The sequence below is a fragment of the Otolemur garnettii genome, unplaced genomic scaffold, assembly GCF_000181295.1.
Source record: "Otolemur garnettii isolate 467f Iridium unplaced genomic scaffold, OtoGar3 scaffold00136, whole genome shotgun sequence".
Taxonomy (NCBI): domain Eukaryota; kingdom Metazoa; phylum Chordata; class Mammalia; order Primates; family Galagidae; genus Otolemur; species Otolemur garnettii.
The window spans coordinates 3693089-3704118 of NW_003852531.1; the positions used below are offsets into that span (position 1 = coordinate 3693089).

General features: G+C 45.5%; 1 protein-coding gene across 1 annotated transcript in view; it reads left to right on the plus strand.

The window, feature by feature from the left end:
* PAX1 (paired box 1) overlaps positions 1 to 4402 on the plus strand; it is an 8268-nt gene extending 3866 nt beyond the window's left edge. Inside the window, exon 5 of the mRNA XM_003798472.1 lies at positions 4311 to 4402. Coding sequence (XP_003798520.1) covers positions 4311 to 4402 — 92 coding nt within the window. The remainder of the gene's footprint in view (positions 1 to 4310) is intronic.
* Positions 4403 to 11030: the final 6628 nt, after the last annotated feature.

An 11030-nucleotide genomic window follows, 5' to 3' on the forward strand; every position in this document is an offset into this window, starting at 1 on the left:
GGGGGGGGGGGTAGACAACCTGTAGCTTGCTGGAGCAGATGAATTCTAACAGGTGTCCCCAGAAAGATACTCTGAGGCTGAGAGAGGTCCCAGCCTCACACCCTCTCCTTTTGTGGAGATAGGGAAAGAGGTTGGCGAACACGATGCTGGGTTTGGGTCTGATTCTTGCATCCTTGGCCAAATTATTGCTTCTTTCCAAGTCTCAGTTTCTCCATCCATAGAAGAGTCTACAAGGCACCCTCCAGGCCTACATTCTGTGGGCCTGTCCCCGAGCCTGACACTACAGGGGCAGTTAGGCTTACCCTTCACTCACCACATCTTCCAGGTTCCTTTTCAAAAACAAAAAAAACCCAACAAACAACCCCCCACCCCCCCCAGGCCCTGGTCTCTCCTTGGGCTCTTTTATTTAAAACACACACTGTGGAAAGGAAGAGAGCATTTAGACCATGTGTCCCCAAGTCCAGACTCTTTTGAGCTGTGTGTGGTGTGGGTTCTCTCTAGAGGACTGGGGACTGGAAGTTCTGCCTCCTCGGCTTCCACCTCTTCTTCCATAAATCTGCTCCTGGAGAAGTCAACTAACAGATTTGAGGCATTTAATTGATCGCAGTGTGAGGGCATCTTTTAACACTGTCCTCAGGGTTCTAGCTTTTTCTTTAACTTGAAAAAAGCTCACCTGTTTTTGAGTCCTTATTTTCCTCGTGGGGAAGGGACTGGCTAGATTTGCCAGTTTCAAATCTGCCTGTGTTTAGGTTCTGCTCACCAGAAATTTGCAACCTCAACCCATCTGGGAAAGGAAGGAGTTACCTCTCCCAGCCCTAGTAGAGAAGGGGAGAGGGCACAAACCTGGGGTGGGGGCGTTCCCAGATTATAATAGTCTCTTCACCAGCTGATCTGCCTCACACCTACCTGGGGTGGGGGGGTTGCAGTGCCAGGTGGCACTGGGCAGGCAAGGGATAGAGAGGCTGCCACACTGGTGCCACCCAGACAAAAATTCTAAGAATTCTAAGCAGTCTTGGTGAGACAGGATGGTTTGATGTACAGGAGGAGGAAAAGGGAGTAAGATGCCACCTGTAACAGTGATGTGGAGGAAGAAAAGTGGTTTTTCTCTTCCCACTTTTCCTACAGTATCAGGATAGAGGGGCATGTTAGGGTAACGTTCACCTAATTATAGAAAAGTCCAAGTTATCAACATTGAGAACTACACCTCTTCTAAACTTTAAATTAAATTTAAATAATAAGATAATATCACAAATTGACATGATTTTCCCAGGGTTGATCCCAAGGAGAAGGTCTTAGAAAAAGGACTTAAGTTTTTAGAGGATGGAGTTGTTTCCCAGTAGAGCTCCATGTCCTGTAGGCTGTTTCAACTCTGTATTAGACACAGATTATGAAATGTAGTTAATAATCCAAGGGTAAGACATACAGTTCCTAATTCTAAACTAGTTGTTAATTTGAGAGAAAGTAGGAGATGATTTCAACTTTTAGACTCGCTGGCGACTGATTTTTCTTAGAAGATGCTTTCTTTTTCAGACTATAGAGCTATTGAATGATGCTGGTAATCAAGCCATTTTTGTCATTATATCTGCTTCCTATTTGGAAATATCCCACCTACTTTCCAAATGTATAACAGTAATAATTCACATTAGTAATTAAATATCAATTTAATTTCCTGATCCTCACAATTCTTTATAAAGTTTCTGGTATAGGATCATTAAATACCTCAGTTCCACGATTAACGACAAATTCTCAGGCTAGCAGGCAATTGTGTTTGAACAGGAATATAGAAATAATCATTTATCATCTATTTTTCAGCACTAGAATTACCTACAGACTCGGGTTATGGATTTTTTTACTCCTTTTCTCACGGGTAGAAAAGCTGATTTTAAAGATCCTCCTCCCAATTGGTCTTTGAAAAGACAAAGCAAAGTAATATGAATCACAGTCTTTTATTTTCTAATTATTTCTTAAGAAATTCATATCTTCAAAGTAACCTATCTTACAGGACAATGTGCTGCCATCAGCTTTTCAACTCTCAAGAATAGTAGGAACAGCATTTACAAAATTTCCTTACTGAAAGCAATTTAATACAATGAATCCTCAGTAAAAACCCAATGCTTTGGATAATTTAGTACATACACATAACACACAACACACAACAATACTAAATTAGGTACAAATGACCATTTTAAAGGTTACCCTCAGTGAAGCCTAATGAAATGTGAAATTATCGTCAAACATTATTAATTTTTTCTTGGTAAAAGGTAGTGAGCCTGTGCTTCCTGTTATAGAGGCAAGAAAGTATGATTTACTTTCATTTCCCATGCCCTGAAAGGAAACTTTAATTCTTGGGAACCAAGAAGAATAGAAAAATTCCACTTTATCTTCATGTGAAAGGGCTGACATTCCAGGACTCCGGACCCTCTTCCCAGCCCAGGGTCTTTCACAGCCAGAGCACAGCCACCCCAGGGTGACAGACTACTTACTAGCTGTGCTCTTAAGGTAGCTCGTATTTTGCAGCCTTTTCAGAAACCATCAAAACTTCAGGGTTCCAGAGTCCCTCCCAGCAGGGCTCTGGAAAAACGGAAGATTTGGAAATCAAATCTGTAAGATATTTCATATACACAAAGAGATGCCTTGTGTATGTCTCTTGAAGATAACTTGGAGCATCTTTCCAGTTAGCTCTGCTGTGGGGTTATTGTAAGATCCTAACAGCAGGCTGTCAGGGGTCTCGGTGCCGTGTTCCGGAGCCGCAGCACCCTTCAGCCACCAGCCCCAGGGATCCTTTCTCAGACAAGGATCTGTGTAGGTCCTAGAGTGCCCTACAGTTGCAAATCCGATATTAAGAACAAAACAAAACACACGCCTATCCCCATTCCTAGCTCCTGAGATTAAATAAACCTGCAGTGCCAGACTCAGGCTCAGGATGGAGGACCCCAGATGTGCCCAGCTACATTGCCCAGGGTCGTCCTGGAGGAAAGGGAGGGGTGGAGGGTCCTATGGGATGAAGAGGAGGGACAGGTCGGGACAGAGCTAAACCCTCGGCAGGATTCATCCCCCTAGGGCGGGGTGGAGTCCATAATGGGCTCCTGGGTGTTTATTTGTAAGTAGCTCAGTTCCTTGTTTGTCTCTAAGGTAACCGGCCCTTGGCTGAGAAACCTCCTTCTCCTCAGATGCTTTCTAAACAGTCCTCACCTGGAAGCGTGTGGAGGGGGTGGAAAGAGGAGGTCTGAGCACTTTGTTGGCGAGGTGGCCGAAATTGTGTTTAGGGAAAAGAGCTAAGGGAGAAGCCGAGGGGTCGCTGTGTCCTGGAAAGGTTTTTAGATCCCTTTAAAACCATGAAATCGCGGGCGCGCGCCGGATCCCACAGCCCGTTTCGCCCTGGGGGCTGGGGCGAGGGCTGCAGGAGTAAAAGTCCATTAGCCCCTACTGAGGCGTCCCGAGTGCCCCCTCTAAAGGAGGCCTGGGGTGGGAGGGAGGGAAATTAAAAATAGGCCCCTTTAGGTATAAACAAGCGGTACCTCCCGGTGTGGAAGAAGCCGAGCGGCCCTCGGTTGGGAAGGGGAAAACAGTTGTGCAATCGTGGCGTCACTTTCTGGCTTCCAGTAGCAAAACTTGGGCCCTTTCCCAAAACCTAAATAATAGAGCAACGCGCAGAATACCGCCCGATTTGGCAAGCCCACTGTCACTTAATCCGAGGCCCATTAGGTCCTGGGACGCTCGGTGCCCACAGTGGGGAGCGCGTCTGGATGTCCGTGTCTGCCGCTCTCGGGATGAGCGACCGCCTTTTATGTCGGAGGGATCCAGGCCGCCCTGGGGGAGTCTTTGGTGACCCGATGCCCACACGATGTCCCCCTACCTGCGGGTGTCAGTTGACTGGACCTGCTGTTCCTGGCACCACCTCGAGGCGGGCGGGTGGGGGCCAGGGATGGGGGCCATGCGGGCCCCCGTCGGCTTAAGGGGACCCCAAAACCTCCCCTGTTCCTGCCCTGTCACTTCCTTTACTGAGTGAGTGGTGGTGAGGAGCAAAGGGAATTGCTCCCGCCCAGAGGTCAGGGAGGGTTTGCAAACTGCCATTCGAGGACCTCCACTTGCCAAGGCTGTCCTTGCTAGCGGCTCCTTTTGCGGGAGAGGGAGGGGTGGGTGGTCACTGCTGCTTTTGGCGTCTGCAGAGCGGCAGTCTCTGCTGCCTTGGTCCAAAGCTCCGACGGGTCGAGCGCGCACGGTCTCGGGCTGCAGGCATCCTGGGCCCAAGTTCTTTGTCTCGCGCGTCACGGGACAGTGATCCGACGCTCCTGTGCTTCCTCCTGCAGCAGCCGATCGGAAGCCTCCCAGCCCCGGCGGCAAGGCCCCGGACGCTCTTGGTAGCTTGCACGGATTGTCCATCCCGGCATCGACTTCCTAGGGACAGCTCTGCCCCGAGCCCAGAGGAGACCGCAGCCCTGCGGGCGGAGAGGGGTGCACAGCTTGGCCCAGCGGCCCGGGCGAGCCACACGGGAGGGACCCGAGGACACGGCGGAGGAGGAAGCCGGTGGCGGCTCGTGGAGGGTCGTCCGGTCAGCCCCGGCCTCTGGCCCTGTTGGCCACATCTTTACTAGCCCGGTTTTTTTTTTTCGGCTTTTCTGAACTTGGCTTTGGCTGTTGTGCCCTCCTCACAACCCAGCCTCGGAGGGCCCACCTCGCTCCATCCAGCCTCAGTTTCTGCTCTGGCCTTCTCCGTCTCCTTCCCTCCCTCCTACTTACCACTCCCCCTTCCGACCTTCCCTCTGTCCTCTCGGTTTTTGTCCTCAGGCCTTCCTTTTTCTCCTCCGGTCCTTGACGCTCTATTCTCTTTTTCGGTGTTTACTGTCAAAGGCTGTATGGAAATTCCCTTCATTTATTCGGCTTCTCCCCAGTTGTGGAAGGCCCCAGGACCGGTCTCGGTCCCACGACAGGGCTCTGTGACAGTCCTTTTTTCAGCACCTGGGGCTTGCAGCTCCTGCCCTCCTGAGCTCTCGGACCCTAATGGGGCATTCAAACCTAGGCCGTGGGTTTTCTGTTTTTATAATAACAAAACCTGGCCGGTCTGTCCTCACTCCTGGCTCCCCCACGTATTGTCTGGAAACCTGTATTTTCTCAGTGTCCAGTGGCTGAGCTTCTCTTCGTTTCTGAGACTGTGTCACACCAAAGAAGATTGGGGTAGAGCAGAGGACACTGGAACTCTCTGAGTGTTCATGTAGTCAAAAAACCGGGTGTCCTGGAGGCAGCCCTCCTCCTCCTCCTCTCCCCACTGGGGCATCTGACAAATGGTAAATGCATCAGGGCTGTTTTTGGTGTTCAGGGGTCAGCACATTTGTTAATTTAAACCACAAACTGCTTCTGGGTACAAAGGTTCTTTCCCACTTCTGATTTGTAAGGGAGAGGGGGGTGTGGTGGTGGCAGAAAAGCCCAGGAAGTGTCTCCCAAGAGCTGCTAACTGCTCCCAAACTCAGGCGCACTGGTGACGGGCCCTGGATGTAATGCAATTTTGTGGTCATAAAAATATCACTGGTGACATTCTGACATCACCTGTTAAAGGTGGCTGCCTTCAAATAAAGGAAAGTGTCTGAAACACGTTTGGGAAGGGTGAGCACGTCCGTGTCTGAGTGTAGAGTATTTCGAATGTACACTGCGACTTCTTTGCCCCTGAATTCTAGGATGACTGCTATCAGAAGGAATTATTATTGTTATTATTTTATCTGTCTCACTTTATCACCCTTGGTAGAGTGCTCACAGCAACCTGCAACTCCTGGGCTTAGGCAATTCTCTTGCCTCAACCTCCCAAGCAGCTGGAACTACAGGCACCCACTACAAGGCTTGGCCATTTTTTGTTGCAGTTTGGCTGGGGCCGGGTTTGAACCTGCCACCCTGGTATATGGGGCCAGTGCTCTACCCACTGAGCCACAGGCGCTGCCCAAGAGGGAATTATCTTGTTGGTTTACTCCTGAGCACTTGCTGCCCAGGTTGGGCAAAAAGCAGGAGAGAAAGGGAAATGGGAGGGCATTTGCCAACTGCGTGGGCAGCCCCATGTACCTGGCAGCTCCTTCCCCTGTCCCAAGGGATGGGTGTGATTGTTAGTGCCCCAGGAAATGCCAAGGGAACCTGGGAAACTGAAGTAGATACAGAAGTCACCCTAAAATGAAGTCAATTCTTAAAGGAATAAGGAGAGCAGAAGGCAATCAGCCCCAGTGGAGGACTTTTCCAGAACATCCCTAACATCCTAAAAGCTAAGGAAAATTAGCCAAGGAAACAAATAATCTAGAGGTTTTTAACTACACTAGAGTTTCTTGCAGTGTTTTGTTTTTCTTGTGTTTGGCTTTCTAGAACTAATGGGTGAGGTTTCTGAATTGAAGTTTTTGCTTATAGGTAGAGCTGCCTTTTGTGGTGTGTGTCTGCTCTGGACCTAGCCCCGGCCGACCTGTGGGAAACTACTTATTGCATCTTAGTGCAGTAGTGTCTGTTGAGGGTATTAATCTCAGAATAGTACTTTTTTCTTGTAGAGACTTTTTTTCTCAGGTTTTAAAAGTTTCTTGTCTTTAAAAAAGGTTCCATTTTACAGACAGGACTATTGATGGCTAGAAAGTTGATTTATTTTCTCTAGTAGATAGCAGGTTATGAGTTACAGACCCTGGGTGTGGAAGTTGGGGGACACCATCTCATCAGACAGCCAGGATTGGAACTTGCACTGAGACTGGGGTCTCTCAGCCTTACATGCCAGCACATCCTATAGAGAAACTGATTAAACTGGTCACAAGAATAAGGCATTAAAAAAGGGCATAAAAAAAAAAAAAAGCATGTCCTCAAGGTCCTGCTCTCTCAGTCTATCTTCATGTGCATCAAGACATCCAGGAGAGGGTTTTCCTGTGTCCATCCTTGTTGCTTAGAGAAGGACATCTCACCACTTTATGAAGGAATGGGAAGAATCTATACAGCAGCCTCTCCCTTTGTGTCGTCACCACTCCCATTTCTCTATGTTTAGGCTGATCAAGGTTAAGGAGGAGAAGATCTGGGCAATGCAACCCAGAATGGGTAGAAGGCACCTGTGTTTTAAATGCCACCTGCAAATGGAGGCATTTTTCAAATCTGTCTCTTGTTGTTTCTCACATTCTGTGGCTGGAAGTGGGTCTTTCAGAGTTCCCTGCCTCTGGGGCCGGTGACCTTCAGGCCCAGTGTCGACAGGCTTTGGTGTTTCCTGAGGGATGTGGAGGTATATAACCTTCTCTCTTGAGTCTGTGGGCAATAGGAAATTCCAGTGATCTTGTCTTAAATTCCTGTTCCACGGTGACAGAGGACTGTGACTTCTCCAAGTTTCTGGCTGTGAAATTCATCTTTAGTTCTGTAAAGCCCCCAGTGGTGACCTGGCTTGTTGGGAGACTGGCACTCCCATGGCTTCCCCTCTCTGGAGGTAATTTTGCTTAGCTGTTAAGGGAAGTCACTTCCAAGGTTAGTGGGGGATCCAGAATTTAAATATTTTTCAAAATATACCACTGGAATATTGCATTTTTCTCTCCATGCGTATGTATCTGTGGAGGTACTTAAGGCCCATAATAAAATTACATACACTGTATCAGGTAGAATAATTTGAGAAAGAATCACTCCCCAAAGTGGTTTGTCTTGCCTTTTACTTTTTAATTTAAGAGATGTACCTGAAAAAAAATAAAGACATAATCACTCAGCCCTTTGGTTTTCTTTTGAAAGAATGAAAGTGATAGACATCACTATAAAACCAGGCAGTGGGTCTTCCTGACTTCCAGGAACAAACATCCCCTGAGGACGGTGGCTTTCAGGCCACCTTTTCATTTCATCAAATACAGAGAGAAGTTTTTGGACTACTCTCCCCTCTGTCCATAAAGGCAAATGCTGTTCCCGTATTTTGTGAATCTGTCTAGGAGTAATCACATGTGCAGCATGCCTGCTCCTGTCTGTGCTACTGGAAGTGCACACAGACAGGGGCTGCAGATCTGCTCTCTGTACACCGTCAGCTTCAGCTCTCTTGTCCTCTACTTTATTCTTGTGAATGAATACTATCAGCAGGAGTTTATTAAAAACAGGGTATTTGTAAAGAGGACCAACTTTGTGCTTTAAAAGACTAAAGACAGGATTCTCCAGTGTTCATTATTAGAGGAAGTACTTAGGAGGGAATGTAACAACTTCCTCGGGAAAGGGGGCTGCTTTCTGCAAGGAGGAAGGAAAACAAACCAGAGAAGAGGACAGAGGGTCAGGAGACAGGAGACACAGCGCTTTGACCTTTCCAAAGGTATCTTGACTTGCCCTTCAGATCACGGCAGAGCTGTAAAGGTTTAGGGAAGGTAATTTTCTTGTTCTTTGAAGGGTTTAGTCACTGAAGGCCAGGAAGAGAAACAGGTAGAGGAGTGGGGAAGAACCTTGTTTGAAGAAATATTGGAAACAACCAGTTTGAAATTTCCAATATTGACACAGCATTTTTTTTTTTTTTTTACGTCTTCCCAAATTCACTGAAATCCATGTGGAATTAACCTCCTGTCAGGTGAATCCCACTTACAGACAACTGTATTTCCCCTGTTTGCATGTTTCTTGACTCTTTCAAGAGGGTGGGATTTATTTAATTGAACTGTGGTGGAGGTTAGAGCCCACTGTTGATTTCTTGGCATCAGCCTCCTCAACTACAGTTACATTGTCCTGGGTTTATTTTAAAAACAAATTCTACCTGCTCCATGTTACGTTGGATGATATGAATTTAGAATTTTGCCAGAATGTGCCTGAGGAACTTCGTTGAAAGGATCACGCATCCAGACAGGCTACGCGTAATAAGAAACACTCGATTCCCTTCTTTGAATAAACAGGAATTATGCACAAAGTGGTATTTGTTCTTCACCCTGACCTTGGTGTCTGAACTGTAGCCTCACTCACTGAAGAAATGTCCTGTGATATTTCTGGTTAAACCTTTGTATCTCAACTTAAATTTTTTTTTTTCTGTCCTTAGATCTTTGAATTTTTTTTTTTTTCTTTCCAAGAGAAGAACAAGGAGGAATCACAATCTCACTGTCTTCTTTCTCAAGGCCATAAAATGAGAACCACACATTTAGCCCCAGTCCAACCTGGGAATTCTAAACACTTGGAACAATTATACTCAGTTTACTGTAGTCCCTTTGGAGTTGAAACCAGTTGAAACTCCTGTTTTACTCTACAGAGCTCTTCTCCGGGAGGTGCTGCCTGGGTTTTTCCTTAGAACACACATCTGCTTTGGGTCTGGCCAAATCCAAAAGTGGGATCCCAGTCACAGTTTTCCTGGGCGATGGAATGTCAGCTGTGTTACAGTGTAACCACCTGGGTTGCCTGCGCTCTTATTTTTCTTCTTGAGGATGAAATGAGCTGGTCAGGTGTTTATTCACCTCCTGTTGCATTTGCATCTGTCCCATTTTATTTCCTTTTCCTTTGGTGACCTATCTTGACTTGCTGGATTATCTGCAGTGTCATTTCTTATGCTTGCCACACAGTCTTAACTTTTGGGATTTCTTCCAGTCACTTGTGGATGTGGTTTTTAGCTCTATAAGATTTTATTTTACCCCAAACAATAAACAATATAAAACAAGAATTCTCCAACTAGATGGTTTTGATTTAACAGAAAATCTCTTGGATGAAAACTAAGTAAGATATTCAAATTAACTGGAGAAATTAACTTTTTAAAAAGTTGAATTAGAACTGGAAACTGTGAGATGTAAAAAATAAAAACGCTCCTTTGGCAAACCAGTTGTCATCTGATTAGCTTGATCTAGGAAACCACCAAGTATCATTCTGGCCACCAGGGGGAGCACATATTGTTTCGTGAAGATAAAGACAAACTAAAAATATTCATTCTGTTAAAGTGGTAACCTTTCCTGTTGTTATTATCTGTTTATAAGAGGAGTGCTCTTATTGTTATTATTGTTATTAATAATCAGATTCTTGACCATGGGATGAAAAATATTCTTTCTAGGTTCATTCGTACAGGAATTGTCAAGTAAGTTACCCTAGAGGTCAACAGCACCTTAAAAATAAGTTTTGTTCTAACTTTGACTCTGGTATACTGTATTCATATAGACAAGTCTTTGAACATATAACAAGCGAGTATGAGTTTTAAAAGCAACCTGATCTAAACTTCTGTTTTTAAGAAACAAAAAGCAATTTCATCTATATTTGTGAAATTTTGATTTTTTGAATTAATTTGGGTTTGAGTCTCCCATTTTAAGCAACTCATCCATTTTTAGTGGTCTTTTTGAAGTTTTTAGTGATTGAAAGTCGCAATTTGATATTTCTCTGTAAGGGCCAATATATTACAGCAGAAAGGAAATGTCTTTTTACTTTTTATATTTATTTTAGGAAAATTCAGAAAGATAATTATAGATGTTGGAAAGAGAATTTCTTTCTTAGGTTTAAAAAAAGAGCCTCTCTTACCACCTCTGTTTTGGACTTCAGACGTATTTGAAGTGTATACACATTATGGGCTGTGGAACAGCCTCCTGCAAGAAGAGCAGAGGAAGAGATGGGCTTGCTATAGCTAAACCTTGGCATAGTTTGAGTTCAATTTTACCACTTACCAGTTGCGTCAGTCTGGGAATGTTCAGGCGAAACTTCCCAGCTCAGTTTCATTATCTGTCTGATAGGAGTTAATTATCTCTCTCCCCCTGGGCTATTGTGAGGATTATGTTTAATAATATGTGCAAACTGTAGAGACTTGCTTTGGGTCACTGTCAGCTCTTATTGGTGTTGTCATTGTTTTCTTTTCTTCATACATCAGCATTTGTTTGTGACTTAAATCATGTTGTTATAACCCCCCAGACCATATTGGTCGTCTAGCAGAAAGAGCCAGGGCCCATCAAGACTGCTCATGCAAGGGACATCCTGGAACATACAGGGAGAAGCCGCTGTCAGCTACTAATCAAATCTGATAGCCCTGGGACATTCACCAATAGCTTAAGACTACTTGATGACTTTATGGCCAGACCTGTGAGGATTAATGGCTGGCAGGTAGCCGTCATTACTGCGTCAAAGTAGAT